The sequence below is a fragment of the Ptychodera flava genome (genome assembly GCF_041260155.1).
Source record: "Ptychodera flava strain L36383 chromosome 23 unlocalized genomic scaffold, AS_Pfla_20210202 Scaffold_23__1_contigs__length_28996876_pilon, whole genome shotgun sequence".
NCBI classification, from domain to species: domain Eukaryota; kingdom Metazoa; phylum Hemichordata; class Enteropneusta; family Ptychoderidae; genus Ptychodera; species Ptychodera flava.
In genome coordinates this window covers 24,141,751-24,168,859 of record NW_027248277.1, presented here as the reverse complement: position 1 = coordinate 24,168,859, position 27,109 = coordinate 24,141,751, and the positions used below count along the sequence as shown (strand labels likewise).

At 36.5% G+C, this 27,109-nt stretch overlaps 2 protein-coding genes across 2 annotated transcripts; one reads left to right on the top strand and one right to left on the bottom strand.

Moving 5' to 3' along the window:
- The first annotated feature begins 598 nt into the window (after positions 1-598).
- Positions 599-13,751, top strand: LOC139123640 (D-beta-hydroxybutyrate dehydrogenase, mitochondrial-like). Its single transcript, XM_070689809.1, has 3 exons — positions 599-1,037; positions 9,127-9,279; positions 12,140-13,751. The coding sequence occupies exons 1-3, from the start codon at positions 632-634 to the stop codon at positions 12,598-12,600; spliced, it is 1,020 nt and encodes a 339-aa protein (XP_070545910.1). The 5' UTR covers positions 599-631; the 3' UTR covers positions 12,601-13,751.
- Positions 2,971-7,785, bottom strand: LOC139123642 (uncharacterized). The gene is made up of 2 exons (XM_070689810.1): positions 5,910-7,785; positions 2,971-5,704 (listed from the first exon to the last, which is right to left on the bottom strand). Exon 1 carries the CDS (start codon positions 7,636-7,638, stop codon positions 6,685-6,687), a length of 954 nt encoding a protein of 317 aa, XP_070545911.1. The 5' UTR covers positions 7,639-7,785; the 3' UTR covers positions 2,971-5,704; positions 5,910-6,684.
- Positions 13,752-27,109: the final 13,358 nt, after the last annotated feature.

Sequence of the window (27,109 nt, the reverse complement as noted above, 5' to 3'; positions counted from 1 at the left end):
ATCGATCGATTTTCTGCTCGATCTAACGATCCCGTGCTCGATCTGCCCGCCACTGCAACCTAAATCCTCCAAAGATGTAAAAAAAGAATAACTCAATCTACACAAAACCCTGGGTTTTCAACTGGCCGTGCGCCCACACAAAACATTCAGAACTACACTCCCTATGTAGGTTGTAGTGGCGGGCAGATCGTGTAAGGGATCAATAGATCGAGCAGAAAATCGATCGATCTGGCAGATCAGCTAGCAGCCTATTGGCGCCTGTGGTCCGGCCTTGCCTTTTCCCCCAAACACATTGCATGTTGTAAAATTTAAAATTTGACAACAAGCGTGCCCTTTTCTAGCAATGATCAAATGCCATGGCTTGCACGTCACCGCCTACACAGGTAAACTAGGAATTAATAGCATGGAGTGGCCATTTCCACCGCTGCGGGACGAATAAGAAATTTACTTTTCTTATTCACACCGCTGCCGGGGGATAAGAAATTTAGACTCTTATCCGCACCACTGAGGTGCGAATAACATCTTCCATAAGAAATATTATCACAATTCATGTCAATCCCTACCGCTATTGGCGCACTTTGCTGTGACAACGAAGCTAATCTCGACCAGGTCATGTCCTCAGCTTGTAAAGATGTCCGCTCTTGTGAAGCTATCAACATGCGTCTGCATCTCGCTATTTGCGGTGATATTCATGTCCAATGGCAATACAACCTTTGCAGTTGTATCAGCTGTGTTATCAGTTATCCTTGCAGTCATTATGCTCGTCTGGAAGACTGAAACCCGGCTGAGTCCTCACGGGAAAGCAGTGCTGATCACTGGCTGCGACACGGGGTTTGGACACGCCACTGCTCGGCGACTGCACGACGCCGGGCTGACGGTCTTTGCGGGATGCTTGTTGAAAGACAGTGGCGGAGATGGAGCAGTTGAACTTCAGAAGATGTCGTCTGACCGCCTTCACGTCCTGCAGCTGGACGTCACCGACGAAGAACAGATAAGAAGTGCTGTAGATTTTGTGAAGAAGAAAGTCGGGGATCATGGTAAACCTCACATCACACAATACATTGAGTAAAGACGTGTCCAGTGATAAGGGAACGTCCAGTTATTATGGCCGGGGACCCCCTACCCATTGCCATTGCGCCCCATAATTTATGACCCTTCTTTCAAGATTGCAAAAAAATCATTACCCCTTCCCCACATTGCTTGAGTAAATTTATCCAATTTTGAATGATCACACTGGCCTTTACCAGTGCACCTTAGATACAATAACTTTATAACATCCGAAAAGAGTGTTTTTCTAAGATTCTGCTCTTCTCCCAGAACTTGTACACACTGTGTACTGTGTCTCCGAAGGTTCAGAAAAGTTCTTCATCAATTATGCTGCTGCCAGTTTCATGGATTGCAATAACACCATCCTCTTCCAAAGTAAAAAGCTCTGAGTCTGATATGCCATTGTCACTATCAGTATTTTGAACAGTTTCCAAATAATTTCTGAACTTTATCTGAGTTTGCGTGTTACGTTTATTCTTCTCTCCTGAGTACATCACTGATAACTGCATTGAATTTATCTCCTTTGCTCCCTTTGGTTGACAGATTGTGATGAATTGGGGATTTGTTTAGACTGGCCCCTATTCTTTGTAGCAGCTACTGGCTGGTGTTGGCCATCGCATTCACCCAACGGTCTATGCGACAGCTCACCGCCACATGTAAAGTGATTAGTCTGCTGTTGTGTTTTGATATTCACATGCCGATTTAGTTGCAGCAAGTGTAGTATTTGTTCAGTTCTGTACATGTAATGTACATATCTTGTACTTCACAACAGGCATTGAGCCATTGCCTACATGGCCATTTCCATGATCCCTTCATAGACCACACATCCTGGTATTTCTGTTGATATATGTCTACTAGGTTGATTTGAAAACTCAGTAACATTAAACCACATTTCCTCAGGGCCGCACTTCCAACGGAAATTGTGCATTTTCACGTAGATGCATTTTCAGATGAAAATTTTGCAATTTGGATTCCCTCATAGCACCATTGCCAGGATGTAAGGCCACGAAAGGGTCAAATAGCAAATTTACAGGCCTAGGCACTCACTATACTCCTGGGGTAGGGAGACACAAAGTGACCTACGGTATAAAAAGTACTTGATCAAGGACAAGCTCCCCAGTGGAATACTCTTGCCACTAAACCATAATGCCATCTGAAGGTTGGGGATACTTAGACAGTGTACTCTACTAAATATTTCATATTTTAAGTTAAATACAAAAAGGTGTATTTATATGTTTTTCTGACTTACTGCTCAGTGACATAAAACGGAGGAATTGAAAGTTTTCATTTATATTCCAGCCTTTTTGTTTATTGACCCAGATAAATTTAATACATCTCTTTCCTAACAACTTGTCAGATATCAACAGTAGTGCTATGCAACAGCACAAGGGTAACCTTTCAATGTTAGCCAGGTTTCAGTTTAACATATAGCTGCATGCGCCTAACCATTGCCTTACCTCAGCCAAAGGTTGATATCAATTGTTAATTGCTCTCAACGAGCTCAATTTACAAGAAGACAAGCTTGTATACACTTGCCAAAGCAAAATGTTCATGTGACTGAAACTGCTTTTTGACGAGATGGATACTTATGAAAATCAAGTGATACCCCCTGTGCTGTTTGAAAAATACATGACCCCTCTTTGAAGGTGACCCCACCACCCTGGTGGGAGGCGGAGCCGGGAACTCAAATCCCTGTCAGACATGGTGTGAAGTCATGATGTATAGCTGTAATGAGTGATGTGAGTAAAGGTTACTGTGTGACTGTCTGGAAAATGTGATATACACTGATTGAGTGTACATTGATAAGCGACTAGCATAATATACTCCATGGTATTTGCTTAGGTTGCGTGACATCGTCGCCTCCCGAGGAGGTCAGGCGATGTGGCTACGAGTCGCCTGACGCTTGGACGAGTTAGATAGATTCTTTATTTCAGTACTATTGGCCTCCGGCCATGAAGTACAAACGTTAGCGATATATTGTAAGGATCGCTAGTAAATAACATTTTATACAGTATTACAAACACTGGAAAAGTTACAGACTGTTGCCCTGGTTAAGCAGGGTATTCTCCCTGAGTTGTGTGGCATAGAAAATATATCTGCTTAAATTTCTCAAAGTAGCACTATTACAAGTGGAAAGAAGTATCGCAAATTTATATACAAGCGGTGGATTAAAATAATATGTGGCAATATATTTACATCTTAAATCTCTATACTTTGGGCAGACAAGAAGAAAATGGAACTCATCCTCGACAAGATTCAAATTACACATTTCACATATTCGATCAATTCTTGGAATATTATTCCATCTGCCAGTCTCAATTTTTAAAGTATGTGCGGAAATTCTAAATTTTGATAATGCTATTTTGAATACAGGTTTATCATAAAGTTCAAATATGGCTCAAAAATAAGTTGTTTTTTAAAGGTTGAATAAGTACTCAGTTTCTTTGATTTACTCATATCCTCTAGCCATGATTGCATGTCAATATCGATGCATCTCTGTTTGAAGATATTTAAAAAAGCAGATTCATTGCCCACCCCTTGTTGGTTCCAGACTTCCCCAAAACCATAACTTTGTAATAAGTGTCTTACACTCTTTGCCCAAAAGTCGTACCTGTTCACATCAATATTGTCTAATTGAAATACATAACATTTGTGGGTGAGCCTGTTTCTATCCATTTTTACAATTCTGAGCCAATATTTAACAATTCTAAGATATCTTGGTACTCTTAAAGACACTCTGCCCAATTCTCCTCTCATGGCAATAATTGATGTATTGTGATATAACCTGAGGATATAACGCAGCATATTGTTGTGGATTTTTTCAACGTCTGGTGCAGGATGAAATCCCCAAATTTCACAACCATACAGGAGGATTGGCATGATTTTACAGTCAAAAATTTTTTAAAGCCATTGTTGCTGGAATATTACCAAATTTACATAGACAGCTTTTCAAACTAAAAAGAGCCTTATTGGCCTGTTCACTCAGACTTTTTTGGGCTAGAAACCACTGTCCAGTCCATGAAAGAACAATACCCAGGTAACTTTGAAAGGAGGTTACTGCCACTCGTTGCCCATTATAGAACCATCTTTCGTACTTTTTCAGACTTCCACCCCTTCTAAAAACAATGATTTTGGTTTTGTTAATGTTAACAGTTAATTTCCATGTATTACAGTAATCATACAACTGGTTCAATAAACGCTGTAAACCAATTTTAGAACTACTAACAAGGGTTAAATCATCAGCAAATAATAAATAGATGATTTGAGAAGGCCAATGTCAACCCCAGAAAAATACTCTGTGTTCTGTAATACTTCCCCAATATCATTGACAAATATATTGAACAATAAAGGTGACAATACTGAGCCTTGTTGAACACCAAGGCTACAATTAAAAAAGTCGGTAATTCCATTTGGTGTTCTCACACAGGATTTAACATGTTGATACATTGAGAAAAGTACCTTATACATTTTACCATGTACACCTGATTTGAGTAATTTATAAAACATGCAGTAGTGGTTAATCCGATCGAATGCTTTTTCAAAATCAATGAAAGCTACATACAGTCGACCTTTTTTATGTGCCAAGTATTTAGAAATGATTGTATGAAGAATAAACAAGTTATCTGAAGTACAGTAAGCTTTGCGAAAACCTGCTTGCTCGTCCACTATAGGATAGTTATTATCTATCCAATGGCGCAATCTATTGTCTAAAATATTACAGAAAATCTTACCCATTATTGGCAGCAGAGTAATTCCTCTATAATTACTGGCAAGATCTCGGTCTCCTTTTTTAAAAATTGGAGCAATAACACCTTGTGACCAACAGGAGGGGAAAACTCCAGAATCAAAGACCGAGTTAAAAAGTTTACACATCATTACTCGTGCTATATGTGGACAATTCTTATAGAATTCTGAAGAAATACCATCAATGCCAGGAGCTTTACCAACTTTGAGCTTGTTAATACATGTGTCAACTTCATCTAAAGAAATTACAGCATTTAAAGACTCCAAATCAGCAGATTCATTTCTTACATCTAGCTCAAAGTTGTCAACAAAATCTGTAATTTCATCATACAGTTGATGATAATTATCATTAGTTACACTTGGTGTATTCAATAATGTTGCAAAGTACTGATACCAGTCATCAGTATTTATATTACAAGATGGTGGGGTAGACCTCCCCTTTACCAATGACCAAAAATACTTGGAATTTACTTGTCTGGCTGCACAAACTAATTTATCTAAATTAGAACTATTATAATCTTTCTTTTTGTGGGCGACCAACTCTCTGTACTCACGTTTACACTTTATAAGTTCTTCTAAATTACACAAGGATCTATTATTTCTAAATCTGTTTACCCTTGTACTTAAAATGCGCTTAAATTTTCTACATTCGGTATCAAACCAGGAGTTTTCAATACACGATTTTCTACTTGATCTAGAATTACACTCATTTGTACGTTTCATTCCAACCGCAGCTGCCTGAAACATTCTCAAAAGACAATCAGCAGCTTGTTCCACATTCAATTCATCAACAAGAGAATGAAAATCACACATCTGTCTTCTAGTTTGAATAGAATTCCAATACTCAAGGTAATTTGCATATTTGTCATTTTGCCATACATACTTCACAATGGGCGTGCTAACATCTGTATTTCTGGAGTCATCAATGGTGTTCAAAGTTACATTGCTCAAACTTGACTGATCTTGCTGAGGCATTAAAATCGAAAACAAGAGGTTGATGGTCTGATTTTATTTTGATATCTACATAAAATTTGACAATATTACAAAATGACATGGCTGAGCAAAGAGAAAATCAATGACACTTGATCCTCTATCAGTTATAAATATGAAATCACCACTACCCAGTTCTTTAAACAACCTAACATTAACAATACGTAAATTTGTAGTTTTACAGAACTCGAGAAATCTCTTTCCAGCAGAATTACAAGTATTATCTCTATTCATACGAACAGGAATATTTACATCACCATCAGTCAAAATTGCATTTTCAGGACACACATATTTTATAACACAATCATTTGGAGTGTCTGGTTCGTTGGCTGTACGGGCATTAAAATCGCCTACAACATATAACTGAGCATTAGGAAATTCACTGACAAATCTAGCCAACTCTTGCTCTAAAATCTCAAAAGTACATTCCAAACTGTTATTTCCTGTATTATCTGGAGGAATATACACAACAGCTAGCATTATTGTAGGTATATTTACAGAAATCACATTATATAAAGACATCCAAACAATATTATCAGAAATACTCGGGATACAGTTGACCACCAAAGAAAGTGACTCTCGGTAAAAAATAGAAATTCCTCCAGAATGTCTCCCATATTTAGATTTTTTTGACCCAGCTTTGTGAAATGATCTAAATCCCGGTAGGTCATAATTGCAATCTATGCCCATCCAAGTTTCTGTTAGCATAATCAAATCGAAGTTTTGTAAATGAGAAGTAAAATCTACATCACACATTTTAGATGTCAAACCATGTATATTCCAGGAAATACAATGAATACGTACAGAATTGGTTTCCGGTGCCAAATCAGAATGTTTTTCGGAGAAAGAAGTATTCGGAATGTTATTACTGGTGTCGCTTTCAACTTGGCCTTGGCCTTCATCCTATCTGTTGCGAGTCGACCTACCAGACAAAGGACGGATATCATCACATGCGTTATCGTAGATGTATGTAGTGCCGTCGATTTTGAGTTTGTCGTACGACAGGAATGCCCTCTTTCCCTCTGCTCTCGCCGCTGCCAGATGGTGTCCGAGTTTTCGTCGTATGTCTCTCACTCTTTTAGTAAAATCTTCAGTTACCTTGAACTCGGTATCTTTCAAAACCTTGGCTGCTTCATACACCTGTTTTCGTTGCTGGTAACGGTTGAATTTCGCGATAATCGGTTGTGGGCGAGAGCGAGCACTTGTAAGCCGATGGACACGATCAAACTCAATACATTGGCCGTCAATACCAAGTTTCTCAGAGATAAGAGATCTAACCTTTGCTTCGGATTGGTCCCATGATTCGTCTTCATCTTGCTCGATACCTTTGAAAATCAAATTGTCCCGTTTCATCTGGCCCCTCATGGAATCAAGTTCGTTGTTCAGATCGTAAACTTGTTCAGTCAATACCTTGTTCTCGTCAGCTAACCGAGCGGTTTCTTCTCTCGCTTCTGTGAGTTCTTGTTTTATTTCTTGCATATCGTCAACAAGGCTGTCTATTTTCCTGTTCAGGTCTGTTGCCATCTTGTCCATTTTCTTACTCAAGTCACATTTCATATTACGTAACTCACGTAAGACATCTCCGAGTTCAGGATTTTCACTGCTTGTAGAAGGTTTGGAGCCAAATAACGTGGTCTGTCTAGTCTGCCTTTTATCAGAGGACTGTTGACTGCTTTGGTTTGGACCAGGGTTGGTTTCCACATCACCAGATAGTAGCAGCGTAGCAAACATTACTAGCCGTAGGGCTAAGCATACCGCACCAACACTGACGTCACAATCATGGCGAACGCCTGTCCCGCTGGATGGAAGGCTGAACGTACCAATTCTGGCTCTCCAAATGTCTATAGAGACTCCCATCTCCAAAATTACACCTCCGGAGACGGCACTACCACTTTAACTAATGGATAGGACGGTTTGCTATTGCAAAAAGTCTCTGTAGTTGAAAAAACTAACAAATATTCTGGACACGATGTGACAGCTAGGTGCCTTCACCGACGCCCTCTAGCGATCCAAACGCTTGGACGAGTTGCCTGGTGTAAACTCTGTTGTGTCGCCTGCAAAACAAACTTTTAACCTCTACCCTAGGCTGTACATGCTGTGCAAACCCAGATATCTGTGGGTGGGTAGGCTGCGTCTCTATGCGGGTCATCAAAAGGTCAACTCCGTGGCGGGGGATGACCTTTTATGACCCGCACGGAAGCAGCCAACTCAGCCACAGATACAGTTTCTACTCATGCTCAGAACAGTGATTCTGTTTGCGCTCATTAATCGTAGCTTGTTAGTACATCTAGTCTGCAAACTGTATCAGGAACGATACATACATAAGCAAATGAATCAATCTACAAAGAAATCTGAAAAACAATGTCAAACCCTCTGTTAATTCTATTTCATTGGAAAATTATACTTTATTTTAAACCTTAAGTGTTAGACCAACTGCTGATTTCGAATAAGTATTTTTCCAAACGAGTAGTCAAAGCCCTTTTTTGCGCATATCATGGACTGATATTTCAAGGCATCAAAATTATCCATCCGGTCGGGACAGCGTGGACAACACATTAATATCAGACCGACGAAAGACAGTATTAACGCAAAACTTTTTAGACTGGAAGATCCGTCGCTCGAGGGCGCTTAAGCTCTCTACGCCTCCCCCTAACGTACCGGGGAGCATCCTCAAGCGACGGATCTTTCAGTCTACAAACAATTACAGACTTTAAAGATCCGCTCATTGTTCTTTTGGTTATACTTTTCGGCGAACGGGAAACGTTCTTACACGATAATCATACCTATTTAGCAGCCCATGCCGTTGAAATATGCGTTTTCTAGCGTGAAGTGAAATTTATTGACAAATATGCTAGAGCCTTGCAACGTCATTGTGATATCAGTATTTTCGCCCTTTTACATGTTAAAAAAATTGAGTAAAATATACATACTTCCTTAAGGTAGAATGCACCTCCGGGACAGATATTCTGACTTTCACATTTTTACAATTCTTTTCATATCTACCACTTGTGGAAGTTCATTTTTAAAGTTCTTGGCATGAGTAACATGTTCATTGGTTTGCCGAGAATCGATAACTTTATTTTTGCCATTGAGTTAATACGGGGATGGCGGCCATTTTGAATTTCAAATATTGGTAAATGTTGGGTTAAATTGTCTTGAACGGTGACCCTCGATTTTTATAATTAATTTTGAAACCGAATATTTGAAAGGTTCTTTGAAGAAAGTTTGAGCAAAAGTTCAAGTCTTTCATTTTCGAGGCGCATACTACCTTTACATATGCTTGGTATTTTACTTGAGATTCTTCATTCATACCAATCTATTTTGTTGTGTGCTGGATTGTTTCAGGTCTTTGGGCGCTGGTCAACAATGCTGGAAGGTCAACATTCGGCCATGTTGAATGGTGCACTATGGAAACCTACCAAGAAATGGCAGATGTCACACTGTGGGGCGTTGTGAGGACAACCAAAGCTTTCTTACCCTTGATCAGAAAAGCTAAAGGTAAAAAAGGTTGTGTAAATCTTAAAAAGCACACCCATACGTTTATGGGTTTTTTTTAACTGAGATTGTGTGATATGTACCATCTGTCCAAATGCGTGCATGAAAAACAGTCTCTTCTTCTTTCTCTGCATTCCCTCAGCCGAACTAACCAAAGTTTCCGTTTTGTGTTAGAATTCGCCTCATAGACAGATATTCAGACTCTCAAACTTTACAATATTTTGATCAACCACTTGTTGGGACTCATTTTTTTGGCTTATGGAGTAAATAAAGTTTTAACAGGCTCAGTTTTGTGAAATCGGGAATTTTAGTTTTCCCACATAGCGATGACAGAGAGATAGGGCATTTTTAATTTCGAACATTGTCAGTTCGATCATTGTCAGTTGTCATGCACATCCGTATCTGTTGTGTAGAATCACTCACGTCTGGAAATGAATTGTGTCAATTGTCACCGAATTCAGTATTGACTCTAAGCGAGAAATCTATCACCATTAATACAACACTGCAAGTATAAAGTGACTGTGTAAAGTCGACTCCAGCTCCTGTAAGTGCCGCTCAATGCAAACAAAAATGATAACAATTGTTGAATTAGTCACAGATTTGTGGGTAATGAGTATGTATAGTGAATAATTACTAACTACAAGTCATAAACTACATATCAATGTGTTAGTATTACTCCAAGAGATCAAGAGCAAAAATTTTCCAGGGATTTATGCTTTACTAAGACTGACCGTTATTGTACATATTTTGGCAATTTGGCAACCAGGAATGCCGAAAAATTGAAAGATTGCCATAAAACATTTTATTATCTCTGTTTTGAAACATGTTGAACTTAATAAAATGTTAAAATACACCAGGTATGCACAAAAATATATCTCATATGGCAGGTGAGAAAGTTCGATATGTACCCTAGGCGTGTTTTGTTATGTTAAGAAATTGATCTTAAATTCAGTGCATAGGTTCCTAAGAATGTTTTTATTCTCATAATGTCAGATAATGATGAACTCTGATGGCACATTTTGGCTCTGAAGTACTGTGACGTCTTCCTTAAATGCTTTACAATGATTACACTTTAACAAAAGTGTATCTAATTATCATCCCACGATTGGATCAGAATTTGGAACTCACAAGATACACTACTTATTGTTTAAAATTGTTTCTTCTGACAATCATCATCATGGTAGTTCACACGCATGCTAAAACTCGGATCGGGTAAAGGAAGAGCAAAAGTATCATTGGCTACTCTAACTCTCCTGGCCAGCACTTGGACAATTTTCCCTCCATGGCCATGCAAAACTACATTTAATACGGACAATGCGTGCACTAAAAGTAATGAAATCCCCCAAGTAAAAAATTGGCAAAAGATTGACTCTCTTCACAACCAAGCAATTTCGAGTCCCTCCCCCTGCCGGCTTGCCTCCCTGGCCCTGGCAACAGGGGGACTTTGGTATATCAAGTAACAACATATTTTAATAAGGAGTCATTAAATTTTATAAATTTCCAACTTATATATAGCAGAGCATTCATATGCGTGCATTAGGCTCTCACATTAACCTCACTGTTTTGCAAATCTGGTGCCAAAATGTGTCCATCCGCGGGCTGGTGCTTTTTTTTGGAAAGGGCTTACGTAATGATAGCCACAAGATTCACAGTGTTTAATCACAGACAAATAGAAAGACAGACTAGCAACCCGGCATGCCTTTTGTTCCATGGTCGTCTCGGTAGACTATGGCCTTTTCATATAAAAATGAGCTTCACAGGTGTTAGATTTTTTGGAGACTTTGTTTGTGGTTGATAATTGCTCGAGATTATGCGAAAAATACGACGAGATGGCATCGTACTGCCAGTCGCGTAGCAACCATGGTTACTTTGTGAGCTCTCAGGCCACAAACACTGCTTCACGCCAATCAAAACATAACACGCCAGCAGTTTCACAAGCACGTCCTTCTATGACCAACTTGTAAGAGACGATATGACTGACCGTAAACAATTGAGTAAAAGCAGACAGTATCGATAAAAGACTTGCAAATTTGGTTCAAACACACATTATATATTCATAAAAACGTGAGAGGAAATTTTAAAATGGTAAAACTTACTTTCCTGAGGCTCAAAACTTTCCTGTTTTCGCCAGCACGTCGATTCCGCTCAGCACCACACCACCACAACAACACAAATTTTGCCGAACATTCTTTAGCTTAAAAATTGGCGAACATCCGGAAAGTACCAAAGGATGCATGGTCGGCTCTCTTCGGAAAAGAGAGACTACTTGAGGCAAGGCATACATGGAAGGCTTACGTAACCACTTCACGCCTTGAAAAATACCCGTTGCCAGTCTGTCTTTCCATTTGTCTGTGGTTTAATGTTTGGGTTGGAGGCACAGGTGGATTTTGGCCTATAGCCTGTCAACTTATATTAACACGATTGGAACTAATTTGGTATAATTGGATGGTGAAGTAATGCCGATTTAATCTACAAAAGTAATCTCATCTGCTTTTTTTTATACATTACAAACTTGTTTTTATGATTAATTTGTATTATTGCAACATTCAACTATCTGGCACCTAACACTTCTGAGAAACCTTTAAATATGAAAATCCAATTATCCCAAATTAGTTTCAATCGTATTTATTAAAGTAGTTGACACCAAACCCCACACTCTGCGTGTTTGTCTCTCCTTACTATTACTTTGTTATTGTTGTTGTTTATTGCTAGAATAGCCAACATCTAAACAAAGGAAGTGTACTGTCTTCTACTTATTGCACTTTTTGTTCGATACTAGATCAGAGGGATTAGGATGCTGACAACTAAACGAAAATTCATTTGTAATTTATTGTTAATATTGATTGTTTTGGCTTCTATTAAGGTCGAGTAGTCAACGTGACAAGTATACTTGGACTGATCAATTCTCCAAGTCGGTCTGCTTATACAATTTGCAAACACGGTGTGGAGTCATTTTCGGATTGTCTTCGATATGAGATGAAACCGTGGGGAGTTACCGTTTGCGTTGTTGAACCTGCAAACTTTATCGTAGCCACTGGTATCTACACTCCGGAAAGTGTCCGTAAAATCGGCGACAAGTTATGGAATGAAGCCACAGATGAGATCAGAAAGGATTATGGGAAGGACAGCTTCGAGGCACAAGTTGATATCATGTCTAAGTATTCCATAGAAGGGTACCGGGGCATGGACTGGGTTGTTGATGCAATCGAGGCTGCAGTAATGTCTGAGAAACCGCAACAGCGGTATTTTGTCTGTGACTGGAAGGTGAAACTGAAAACCATGGCTAGGATTCACTTGCCAAGCTGCATTGGAGAGAATATGTAAGATTTGTTGATGTCTAATTGCCATTTCTATAAGAATCATGCAAAGAGTGTTTCAATATGGTGTAATGTGTGTCCATCTTTAACAATTAATACAATGTCATGGCCATCTTAGCATATGCAGATTCTGTATGTTCTGACATTAATTTCTATAGGGTCATAACAAAATGAACATTGTGGGTAGTTTATTGTTAGCAGCAGACAGATAGTTATTTAGCTTTTACACTCTTGAAATAATAAAGTTTGTCAAAAACTAATAATGTGCTATTTTCCCTTTTACTGCATTATATCCGCATTGAGGTGAGTTTTGCAATGTTTTGTCAAATACTGCTACTTATGACATTGACTAACTTTGATCCAAACTACTAAAAGCATGATTTTTTGCTATTTTTAATAAAAAAAACAGTATTCGAATTTTGCAATATAACGTATGTGAAAATCCCTGCTGTGGAATGTAATAGACAATATGCCGGGCATTCTATATTTTTGCATACTTTAATTAGGAAGTAGATACTGCTTCTCACAAAATAGCAAGAGTAATTCCAAATCTGTTTTAACTTTTTTAAAGTATTTCCGATTTAAATCATCAGCAGTTTCAATGATCAATGATAGTTGAAGCTTCCTTTTATGTGTAATGATATCAAGTCATGTGTTTTTGTATATTCCCATATTATTATTGATAAGCTCATAATCAATGAAGTAGGGATATCAAGCAGGTGCTGGGTGTGATATTTTATAATGCAAAAGTAGACCACTCTGAGTATGAAAATGCTGAAGTAAATAGGTAGATGGAGCATTAAGGTAGAAGGCCCCTCTGGGGCAGATATTTGGACTGTCAAACGTCTCCTGTTTTTTTTCTGATCTACCACTTGTGGGTGCTCATTTTGAAGCTCTTGGAGTAAGAAAAACTTTTACTGTCTCAGTTTTTGAAAAATGGAACATTTATATTTCTTCATAGAGTTAACACAAGGAGGGCGGCCATTTTGGATTTTAAATATCGGTAAATCTTGGGTAATTTGTTTCTCTAGTACCAAACTTTGCACTGTGACCCCTGATTTTTATACTTGATTTTGAAAGAATTTGGTTGAATTAGTTCTTGAGAAAAAGGTGAGCAAATGTGTTGTCTTTTACCTTCGTGGTGCATATTACCTTGAGTTGAAAACTTATTCTCGTTTTATGTTCACAAGAGTATGGGACTAGGTTTGTTGAGGAATGTTAATTTGACATTTCTTGAACAAATGTGTATCATTACTCCTCAGTGAAATATTGGACCATACTGACTTGGGTTGTTTGTGCACCTCAACTTGTTTTTCATCCATCAACCAACGTTCCGACGCCCATTTAAAGGATTATATACTCACTACGCATTATCCAGCAGGGAAATGAGGAGTAAAGTGCAATTGCTCTCCCTCCGGGGTAGGGAGAATGGTACCCTTATCATTACCCCACAATGTCGACAATTACTATGTAAATCGGCCATCATTCAGAACAGTTTGCATTTTGATTCAAGCAGGCAATTCTTCTCTTTACAAAAAATACTTCTGAAAGTTCAAACCAAGCAAGCATCCATGTAGGTATCAAACCTAGAGGTCCGCACTATTTTCACCCGAGCTTTGGGTAACGAACCGGTAGTGAATTAATGGTCTTGAGCAATTTGTCCCCGAACATAGTAAATTCATGGACACCGCCATGTTTTTTTGAGTGCCATGAAACATGCAAACTATTATTTTAACTCCCTAATAAAATTAACTCCCTATTAATAAATTCAGTCGCTGCTTATAGCAGTCAAGTCTGTCCTATTTTCCTCTTCGTCATTGCTAAAAGATATCGTTACAATTACTCAGTAAAAATAGAAACGCAGAGAAAACAGTCCTGTATGGACCAGGACTCACGCAAAGAATGCTGGGCTTGAACTTGCACACGACAGAGTTCACATTTAGAAGAGCGCCCTATGTGTCATTAGCTCGATACAAAGATTGCCAGTTTCTTGAGTGAAAAGTTTTCTGCTTGCAATTCGAAGTACCGTTGCCATGGCAACAATAATGACGGCATAATACATCCCTTATCAAATAAAATTACTTGTTATCATGGTAAATGCAAAATGTTATGTGCAAAATTGTCATTTACGTTCCGACCTTTTGATAGATTAAACAGAAAATCTATAATTATCATGGTCTGCCAATCTTGTGTGAACTGCGCGCATCAGTGAGTGACAAAGTAAGCTGGGTGTTCGTATTTATTGCTTACGCAATGTGTAGGTGTCCTACATATATAATGTGTATAACAAGGAACGATTAAGTTTTTCATTTTTTTGTTATTTATCATAAATCAATACTATTATTGACCATTTAAGCATTGACTTTGAAGGCGGAAATAAATTCCTGATATTATATGGCTCTTTTGCAACACCAAGGGCTGAGTCCTATATAATATTATACATATTAAATATACACACTCTCATACACAAAACACAAACAATCAAGATAGGAACTATGAGTTTGGCTTCATTACCTTTATTGCAAAATGTACTCACAAGTTCTATACTACTTTAAATATTAATTAAAGCAAAATTGTCTTTATATTTTAATATTCTATCAGTGTCAGTTTTCTATAGAATTAAGGGTTTTCCTATCGACTTCAATGGTAACAATTTTTACAAATCTCGGACTTTCTTAACGCATGAGATACCGAAACACCAACAAACACAGAAAAGTATCGTGGACTACAAATTTTGTGCTGAGAATGTGTGAACCAGAATAAGATCAAGAAAGCAAAAGATATACCAAAATAAAATTGGAAGGTTATAAAATATTTGCAAGTTTTACTGATCAGCAAGAAATTGCATGTGTTCTGGAACCCGGCCAACACAGAATGGTGAAACTTTTCCTACCTTGAGTTAATATTCAAATCGATATTGATTTGGTCTTCTGTTCAACGTGCTCGACTTTTCCTTCAATCAGATGGTTGCACTGTCTCAAAATTAATGACTTCAAGAATTGTCTGGTGTGACTCCGATTTCCCTCTTAATCCGTTGTTATTAATAATTAAACTAAGATGATTTTTTTCCACTCGCATTATCTCATCAAATCACCGGTGAAAATGCGGTACCATAGTTTGTAGAACCCCCCTCGATTTCAACAGAAAATAATTCAGTACTAGGCTGAAATGAAATTCCACGTCCTTAGAGTGAGTATATCTGCTAGTAAAGGTAACTAAATACGTCAGATTTCATTTTGTAATGGAGGTATGATGGTAATGAGCTTATAATTATAGTTTTGCTATTTTTTCTTTGAAGCGAAATGTCTTTGTTATCAATTTTTCCAATGCATTTATTTATCAGTAACGTCGAACCTAATGTGGTTGTGAGGATGGTAACCATTGCAAAAATTGACTTTTAATGAGAAGGAAAATGAAAGTGTGAAAACGGGCTTACTTCAAGGGACACCCTTGGACAATTTCACATCAATTGTGAACGCCTTTATTGTGACATTAAATGTGACAAAAATTCACAGTTACATCTTAAGTTTCGTATTCACACCAAGAAAGAACTGCATATACAAGGTAAATAGTTTGAATTTTTAAATCAACATGCCTTGGAGAACACGAAATGAACTTGCCATTGACATAAAAAATAAATTCAGTGTTTACAACATCAAAGGTTTCATCCACTGGCCCTTTAAGCTAAGTATGGATAATGCGTATACTGTCACCAGTTCCAAGTTTGTCACAGTTACCATGGAAAGAGAAAGTCTAACTCATCACAGATTTTAAGCGTGTGGCCTCTTTTTAAAAACAACGCCCTCAATGGGCATTTTAAACACAAGGAACGCCCCTTTGACCATATATGGGCATATTTAGATTACAAGTATCTCTAAACCTTTAAGTTCGTTAAAATTCATTAGGGTCACTTTTAAGATAGAACGCGCCTTGGCCACAGCTTGTCGAACTCTTAAACTTCGACAATTCTTTTCTGATCAACAACTTTACCACTAATTTTAAAGGTCTTGGATAAAGAAAAACGGTCACCAGCTTAGTTTTCCGAAAACTCAAAGTTTAATTCCCCCCCCCCCCCATAGAGTTAACATAGGAATGACGGCCATTTTGAATTTCAAAATCGAAAAATGTTAACGTTGGGTAATTTGTTTCGCTAGTTCCAAAGTTTGCACGGTGACCCCCTATTTTTATTGTTGATCTGATAAGAGAATGGTTAAAAGTTTTATTCAGGAAAGTTTGAGCAAAAGATTAAGTCTTTCACTTTCGAAACGCATTCTACATTAACTATATGTATTAAATGAGCTGTTTACCTAGTAAAACAGTGCCTTAATTCATTAAATATAGGTAATTGGCTATTTACCCGATTTGAAAAAGTCAGTTACATGACACATGAACTCGAAAGGGAGAAAATAACAAAGTAGAGGGGGAATGGGGAGTCGAAAAATAGCTTACAGCTAGTCTAGCCCAAACCCCGACATGGTAGCTTGTCTGAAAAAAAAACAGAGTTAGCAAAGGGGGCTCATGATAACAATAACAAATAGTTCTTTAAGTAAATAAAAGAAAAGTGCTGAAATAAATACGATATCGTAGAAGATCACTAAATTACTACATGGCAAAAGTGAAATCTGTTACTGATTGGTAAAATGTTGTCTAAAAGTTTGTTTGAATTTATGTATAGAATTGTGGACTTTATATGAGAAGGTATGCAGATTCTTATCAATTACTTACCTAAGTACCAAATCTGTCTTGGGACGAATGGAAAGACGGATCGACGCAGAAACGCAGTCTGATTTAAGTGGTGACAAATGACGTTTAGCTCATCATTATGTCAAACGTATCTTTGATGGTTAAGTCACACCTAATGGTGGTTGCCACTAAGCTTTTGCTCAACGCCACTGTCTTCAGTTATGTAAACCTCAATTTAATAAAATGAAAATGTTCACCTCCGATGTGATGTCACATGTGTCACCGATGTGATGAAGAAAGTAAATTTTTACATACGGGTGAAAGTGATCTGTGTTTTTCAGTTGTTTTACAACACCAATTGTCCAACGATGACAATGTACTGTGAAATAAAGCAGACGACTTTGCCCTAGTTTAACTCAAATAGTGCGATCGGAAACTGTGTAGAACGCCAAATCCAACCGATGGATTATAGGCACAAAAATACTGCAAAGTAGAATTTTACGTAATTATCGTGAAAGATATTTCTAACATTGGCTTTACATGAGAGAATGTGAGCACCAATAAGAAAGCAGTAACTTTGTTCCTGAAAAAAGAATATATTACATTAATAATACATGATAGCAAGGATAGGATCACGACCTGTCGTCAACCCAAGGAACGTACTCACGACGGTATAAATATTGATGACGCATGGCAAAAGGCGAGTATACAGTGGATGTCTAATTACCTTAGATAGGATGGGGATCTCTACATTGCAAGAGTCACGGATGATGATAACGCTCAGGTTGTTACTTCATTACTGCTGATGTGTGGCGGTTTCTATGCCAACGCTATTATATGAACTCATTGTTTATGGTAATGATGGTATGAAATAACATAGTGAGCACTGAGTGGTTCTTCAATAATGATAGTATTATTTTACGTCACTCATTTCGGATGGCAAAGTGAAGAGTCTCATTGAAAGCTGACATCCTAAATAAGACGGCTTAAACAGCGTTTCTTACTGGCTTGACTTCAGAATAACATTATGAATTGCACAGATGTTAATAAAGTATGAAAAGACATGTAGCGGTGAACGTAAAAGGTTAGTGCTTTTGGCTTAGCGAACACAGTAATTTATTAAAATATTCCCAACAATAATGTGACTCCATGTAAGGTACATCTGCAGATCCAGCCGTATCATAGCCATGATTTATTGGCTAATTGGTGAAATAAAGCCCATTCTTTGCGTAGAACGTTATCACTTGGCTAATAACATACTGACCTCGCAATAAATATCTATGCACGTACGCTGTGAGTGTGTTCGGTTTGAAAAAAAAGGTAAAATGGATAATTTAGAGATTTTGAATTTGTCGAGGATCCCTTGAAGATATCTTTTAATATCTTGTGCAAAAATTAAGTGCTATCATTTCAGAACTTCGCATTGACTTTGAAGTAAACTGACAACTGCATACTAGCTTGTATCAATCTTAACAACAACACATTTTTCTCTATATATTTGTAAAGTTAAGGTTTTTTTATTTTAATCAATGTCTAAAGTTCACATTTAAAATAATCGACCGCATACAATATAGTCTTTAACAACTTGTAAAAAGCATTTTAATTTTGACACAATGCCACTCAATTAATTATGTAAAATACACGACGTAAAGCAGTCACATAAACAGTTATAATATATCCATCTCCACATCGGAGGAAAATGACTAACAATATAAGTTTGGTGTTTAAAAATTTTACTCCGATCTACTAGATTTCTCCAAATTGTCGGGAAAATATCCTTTGTTCAGACTGCAGAACGCTACAGATTGTCAAAATTCCTGAATGATGATTGATCGGTGTACAATTAATGTAGAGGAGACAAGATAACTTATATAAGATTGCTACAAAGTCTACAAATTACAAATTCAAATGAAAGACGTTATGAAGTATTACTAATTACACAATATTTAAGCTCTAGGAGTAAAGTAAATTTTTATCATCTATTTTTTTTTCTAAAATCAAAAATTTCGTTTTTTCCCTGTTGTACTATAAACTTGACACTCTTACATATATGATTGGGACGAACCATTATACTTGTCGGTGGTATTAATTTTTGATAAATAATATCCGTTTTGGTGGCGACATTTTGAAACCAACCAAGAGCGTTTGTTTAACAGTGTAGCTTTGTCAGCATTGATAATGTGCAGCTTTTCTGATATAAAAAGATTACATCGCTTGCTTATGTTGAAGTAGCTCGATGCTTTGTCAATGATTGACCACGAAATGTCAGAGACTTGGTCCTTGCTCTTTAAGGTCCATACAAACTTAGACAAGTTTGTCTTGCTTTTCTATTTCTCGTTTCGGAACGATTGCATGTGGTTATCGTAGCGTGTCTTGAAGGTGTTATCAGTGAGGCCGATGTAAACCCTCTCTGCCTTGTCTTGCGTTGATACTTTGGCCTTGTATAGCATGCCTTTGACTTGACAGTTACCCTTCAAGGGGCATGCCGACTTGACCCGGCAATTACAATCAGCTGGTTGATCCTTACGCTGATCTCCGGAGATGGTTCGTCCCAATCATATGTGTAAGAGTGTCAAGCTAGTATGAAACTTAAGTAATAGATTTCATTATCTTGTACTTGAAGTAATTTGTTTATTTATATCGCTCTACTTAGCATACAGCACTGTAATTTCCCACGAGGACATCTGTACACTTCGATATGCATGTATATATATTTTTTTTCTTCAAAATGTGTCTCTTTATTAGAACTATGATAACAAATAAGTTAAACAATACTGATAAATTCAAGACACATTCTCATATTCTATGCTTGGAAAAGAAAAATCACAAAGATGTAATTAAATCCCCTACAACTGAATATTTTTTATTCATCTGAGAAATTATTAGCTCCTCCTTAAGAAGCCGGTACATATGATTTACACTAATTATTTTTGTTTTATAAATTGTAAAAGCAGCAATAGAAAGTAGCAAGTTTACACCATCAAACTTGTGGTAATATATACAGTATCCGTGTATGATATGTTTCCAATGTAGCTTCATACTTCTGTTTATGGAATTATTTATAAATTCCCAGAAATGTCTTACAAAATTGCATGTGAATATAAAATGCTCGCAGGAGTCTACTTGACCGCAAAAATTACAATTAGCAGTATCTATTAATCTCCATTTACAAAGGTTGTAATTATGAGGTATTTTGTTATGTAAGAGGAGATAATTAAACTGTGCCACCTTCTTGATATAAAGATATTTTACTTTAAAAGCCCAGGTCTTGCTCCAGCTTGTATTGTTTATATTTAAATCCCTCCAAATTAAAGGTGCATATGATATGTCGGTTTTTCTGCTTACAATGGCCCAATAGAAATCCTTACATGAAAATAAAGATATATCTTTTGTTTTACCGTCATAACCGTATCTAAATTTTCTTTTTCTCTGAACAATTATTCTTCCATGAACATCTTTCATGAGTGACATCCATTCTCTAGGAATTGCCTTTTTCAGTATTAACAATTGCACAATCCCATTCCTGCTGGTTTTTAGGATGTCTTTCAAAAGGATTGAAGATAGATATTGACCATTAAAAATACATCAGTAAGATAAACTATACCACTGTCGATCTATTAAAAAAAATAAAGGCTTGTTTTTATATTTGATTAATTGGTTGCCCCAAATTATTTGTTCTGCAACGTCATTCGCTGTAACAGCTTGTCGTACTTCATAACCCTTGACTTCATACCATGAAAGAAAGACCTCTTTATAGAAAGCTGGGAGGTGTCTTGTTACAAATTTAACCCCCTTTTTGTCTAAATTCAGAAACGGTATCAATTCGCTCCCTCCATACGTACTGAAATGAAACTGGTATTATCATCCAAGTATTTTCTCCACGTTTGATAAAACTTGAAACCCACTTGCAGTTCAGGGTTTTTATCATATCATCAACATCTATCATTTCTAAACCCCATTCTCAAATTTGTTGCTGATAATTGAACGCTTAATTTTTCCCCGTTTATAACCCCACAGGAAATCATAAAAAAATATTTGTCAAATGTCGCGAGAAATCTGCTGGAGTTTCCATCATTGCTGCTATGTATGCCACCTTTGAAAAAGCTAAGCATTTCAGTATTGTGATCTTTCTAAAAACTGAAAGGTGTCTTCTTTGCCACATTTTAAACATTGTCTGAATCTTCTCTATCTTATCATCCAAGTTAATTTTTTCAAGTCTCCTTTATTGTGATCAAAGAAAACACCTAAAGCTTTTATTGGGGTGTTAGGCCATGAAATATACCCAAGATCAGCTTTATTTCTCCAAGTTCCAAGTTTTAGCCCTTCTGTCTTATTTCTATTCAATCTTAACCCAGCATACTTCCCATATTCATCAATAAGGTTAAGTACTCTGCACAGACACCTTGCTTTACTAACATAGATTTGCGTGTCATCGGCTATTTGCGTGATTTTTACTGCTTTTGAACTATTCCCATTCTTTATAACAAACCCCTCAAATTCAGGATCATTTCTTATAACCTGTGCGAGAATCTCTACAACCAATAAGAATAATAAAGCTGACAAAGGACAACCCTGCCGTACCCCTCTTTGTATTTCAAATAATCTTGAAATCCACCCATTACTAATGATAGCACTGTTACAGTCTTTGTAGATTACTTTTATCCAGTTAATGAAGGAATTTCCCAACCCAAATTTGTTAAGAACAGCGAAAAGAAAACTATGTTCAATAGAATCAAAGGCCTTGAAAAAATCTAAAAATAAAATCGCACCATTTTACCTTTTCTTTCTGCAAAATAAATAACGTCCTCAATAACACGCACATTTTGTCCAATAAAACGCCCCTTAATATATCCCACCTGATCACTATTAATCACATCTGGAAGAATTTGTTTCAATCTATGAGCTAGCACATACGATAGAATTTTATAATCATGATTCAAAAGCGAAATAGGCCGCCATTTTGAATATCTAACCTAGGCTCTATTTTTGGAATTAAAGTTATCAAACCCTTGTACTGTGATGGAGCTAACTGCCCTTCTGAGAAACCCTCATTTAATGAATTCCAGATCAAATCTTGTAATTCTTTCCAAAAAATTTTATAGAACTCCACTGGAATTCCGTCCCACCCTGGCGTTTTATTAGTTTTCATTTTCCATACGGCCATTTTACATTCTTCCTTCGTTATTAACCCCTCACATCGTTTACGCTCACTCTCACTCAATTTGTGAGTAATGTTAATATTATTCAAATAATTATTAATTTCATTACATTGGACTCCCCGAGTTTTATATAAAGATTGGTAAAAATCTGTGGCAGCCCCAAGAATTTCACCCTGGTCAGTTAAAACTTTTCCATCTACCTCAAGCTTGTTCATATGTTTTGTTCTGTAACGTTTTTTCTCCAAACCCAAAAAATAACCTGTATTTCTCTCTCCTTCCTCATACCATTTTACCCTAGATCTAATTTGGGCACCCCTAAGTCTATCAATATAAAACTTATCATACTGCTTCTTCTTCTCCAAATATTCTGCTTCTATATCTTTGTTACTTCCCTTTAGATTAATCAATTGATTTTCTAATTGTTTTTAAGTTCTCTGTCAGTAAAACTTGTTTCTTTTTTGTCGCCCTTTGTTTAACTTTTGCATATTTAATGGAAGCTTATATATATATATATATATATATATATATATTATATATATATATATATATATATATATATATATATATATATATATATATATATATATTATACATATGCCTGGCAGGTTGAATATCCTCTCTTGACATTAGCAGCGCAAGTGGTAGCAGAGTAACTTTATACCTTAGTACCCTCATAACAGTAAAAGGGGTATATAAATAAATGTGTTTATATAAACACACTTTTTATTGTAATATAATAAAAAAGGAGAAAGTACCTGGTATGTATTTTGATATGATGAGTGGATTAATTTAAACACTTTCCGAACAATAAATTTGCTTCAGTGTTGCCTCTGTTGTATTCATGAAAAAAAGGTGAAGTTATACTTTTCAAAGGACAAGTATCGTAACTTTTTCCCCATACAAGTCTTTTCAAAATAGTATACAGTATACATATAAGATTAACTGACATTAAGACGAATTCCCACTGAGAGAACAAAACTGTCTACAAAAAATGTTTGAATGTGGAGGAAATCCTTCATGTTTTTTAACTACTCCCGAAACAGGGACTACATTTTACACGGCTTCTCAATTGTGCTACTAGCAGTCGACAGTAAAGTTGATATTTAGTTGCGTCTGTTTCCGGGTGTTTGTTTAGCTTCAGCCAAAGTTCACAAGGTCAATTGTTACCGCGATATATCGACGCCATGACAAGTTCACAATTCATTAAAAAGAGCGCTTAGGGGACGTCTCAGATTGTTCAAAAAACGACATTCGTTCGTTTACGGAGGAGGGGGTTTAACCTCCATTCTATCAGTGAAAGTTTCGCACTTTCATTTTGTGATCACAAGTTCTTATATTTTTATATATATATATATATATATATATATATATATATATATATATATATATATATATATATATATATATATATATATATATATATATATATATATATATATAAGCCGACCGACAGACAGGCAGACAGGCACATGACAGCTAGTATCCGGCCCCTCCTATAGATTCCTTTCTTATATTTATGTACGGCAGCTTGAAGCTAAACAATGTTGATAGATCTCACAGCTTTTGGTGATTTAATACTGTGTATTTATTTACTATTGTCACGTGCAATGGACAATTTTCAAAAGGAAGTTGTTGCAACGGGACCGCTTATAGCTCGCAATGGAGAATTTTCGTGTCGTCTTGTAGAATGTGCGACACATGACCAGCAAACATTTTTGGCGGCATTTCTGTACTTTGAGTTGCATAGAAAATATATGAAAGGGTTGATGGAACATCGCAATGTTACCAAGCAACCTGTTATAGTAAGTGCGGTTTTGATGTTACATGTAGTCAACGTTAACATTGTGACAGTGACATTCTTGACTAAGGATATTATTGTCATGACAAATAAAACCATTGTAAATGGAAAAACACAGATAAAATACACAACCGACGTAACAACAACAGTCCTAAATACTCGAAGTGAATCACTTACAAGTGACAGTGGCCTAGGTAGAGTGGATGACGTGCTTCTTCCAAGTACTTCTTTTGCAATTAAGATGTATAATACAGGTACCACAGTAATATTAATAACAAGAGTGATGGATATAGCAAATACTGTCATCAAAGCAAAATTCGGAGGTGCAATAAATGGAAAGCAACTATGGTACCATCCATTGTGGAAAGTGCGCTCAGTAACCATGTTATGGTGATGGTGGTAACGAATATGGACGTCTTCAAATATATATGTGCTTTAAATGGATGGCACACTGCAATGTATCGTTCAATTGCGATCAACAGAACCGTAAAGTTTGACTCAATTACGGTGATCCAAATAATAAGGTTTGAGCACGTTGATAGGTTGTCTAATGTACCAAGGACATGAATTGATAGACTGTTTATCATTCTAAAGATGTGGAAAAGAATATCTGAGACGGCTAAATTAGGCAATAAAACATTCGTTTTTGTTCGCATTTCCTTAGTTTTACAGATTACCAATACAAAGAAAGAATTGTTAAACTGTCCAAGTATCGATATGGCCATATTAAGGGAGTTAATATGATTGACAGCTTGGCAGAAAATGACGGGTTTGTCTGAAAAATTGTCCCCTGTATGTGCTGAAAATTCAAATAAGAACAAGTTTGTAAACTTCATGATTATAAACGTTTCTGACTATCGTCGATTCAAGTAACGGACAATGTTGCTTCCTATAACTGTTTTTTGCGAATCGAATCTCAGCTGTTAACCACTAAATATTCTCCTTTCAACTGCAGGATCTGTTCTCGCCGAAAGAGATGTTCAGAAGTCACCGTACACTTCATATGCCTCAGTGATCCCCCTTAGTAGTTTCAAAACACAGGCGGACGATGTCAATATTGAATCAAACAGTTACTGCCAAAAAAGGAAATATCAAGAATGAGTTTAATAAAGATTGATCTGATTGACGGGTTTGAACGTATTCAAGCCTTTCCGATGTTTTTAGCGGCGAAAGTTCTACAATACACACGTACACACACACACACCTGATTACTTTCATTTGATGAGTAAAGTGGCCCGTTACCTAGGAAATATGCAAATGATTTACATATACATATCATATATACATTCATATATACATACATACATATATTATAAACAAATTTCTTCAAGTACAAAGTAAAGAAATCTATTTCTTAAGTTTCATGCATTTCGCAATCCTAAGATAGCAGTAAAAGGATTGCCAGCTTGACAATCTTTCGTATATGATTAGTACGAACGATTCTATTTGTAGGTGGTGTTCAAATTTGATAAATAATATTTGTTTTGGTCGCTACATTTTGCATGAAACTTATGTCATAGATTTTATTACTTGTACTGTAAGTAATTTGTTTATATCTTTATATATATATATATATATATATATATATATATATATATATATATATATATATATATATATATATATATATATATATATATATATACATACCAATAGTTGTTTCTATCTCCTCAGAGGGGTAAAGTGCTCGATGCATAGATGCCGAGCAATATTACAATAAATATGAGAGCACATCAAGTATGATTGGTACCTATTACTCACGTTTCACACATTGACGCGATCGTCAGATAGGTAGATTTTTGTCGAGAGCCACAAAATATTAATTGGAAGTTTAATTTCAGAATTAACATGGATGCCGCCGAAAAATATGCAACACAGTGGGCTGCAGTTGAGGAAGTTGAAGTGGAATGCCTCTCTGACTGGCAGAGCAAAGTCAGAGATAAATTAAAATCACGTATATTCACATTTCCGTTCTCACAGTAAAGATGTAAATACTTGCTCAGCATTACATGACCCATCGGTCAAAGAATGCCTCGATGCTTTGCACAACGAATATGTTGTAGTTCCTACAGACAAAGCTTCAAACAACATTATCTTTGTCTGTAGAAATTATTATATCCAGTGTATATTAGATGAATTGAATCTTCATTCTGACAAGAGTAATACAATCTACACTCTTTCCTCCCTCACTGATGAAGACATTTTTTCAAATCATTCATCTGTGCTCAATGAATTTGGCATTCCTTTGAAAGAGAAAGACAAAAAACTGCCTATGTTGTATTCGATACCTAAACTGCACAAGAACCCTTACAAACAACGTTTTATTGCAGGATCAAGCAATTGCACTACCAAACATCTGTCACAATTATTGACTATAATTTTAACAACCATCAAAAATGGTCTTTTCGATATTGTGACAAAGTGTATGAAACAAGTTGGTTGAATCAAATGTGGATACTAAAAATTCGAAAGAATTATTGCTTGATGTAATAGTCAAGAAAAACAAGTTCAGCTCAATCCGAACATTTGACTTTTCCACATACATATACACCACAATTCCCCACGATAAACTTAAAACAAGGCTGTCATCTCTTGTTAAACAAGCTTTCCTGCATAAAAATGGCAGTAGAAGGTACCAATATATTACCATCAAACATAGATCAGGTTATTTCCGTAAAAACATTGATGCCAATCACAAATACACACAGGAAGAAATTATTAAAATGCTTAATTTCTTAATCGACAACATATTTGTTAAGTTTGGCGGTATGACATTTCATCAGTCTATCGGCATACCAGTGGGTACAAATTGTGCACCCCTTCTTGCGGACTTATTTCTGTATTCATATGAGTTCCTACAATCTCTCTACAAAGCA

Coding starts and splice junctions, on each gene's coding strand:
- LOC139123640 (XM_070689809.1), top strand. CDS start 632: ATGTCCGCTCTTGTGAAGCTATCAACATGCGTCTGCATCTCGCTATTT. Junction 1,038..9,126: donor GAAGAAAGTCGGGGATCATG/GTAAACCTCACA, acceptor GGATTGTTTCAG/GTCTTTGGGCGCTGGTCAAC. Junction 9,280..12,139: donor CTTGATCAGAAAAGCTAAAG/GTAAAAAAGGTT, acceptor GCTTCTATTAAG/GTCGAGTAGTCAACGTGACA.
- LOC139123642 (XM_070689810.1), bottom strand. CDS start 7,638: ATGGGAGTCTCTATAGACATTTGGAGAGCCAGAATTGGTACGTTCAGC.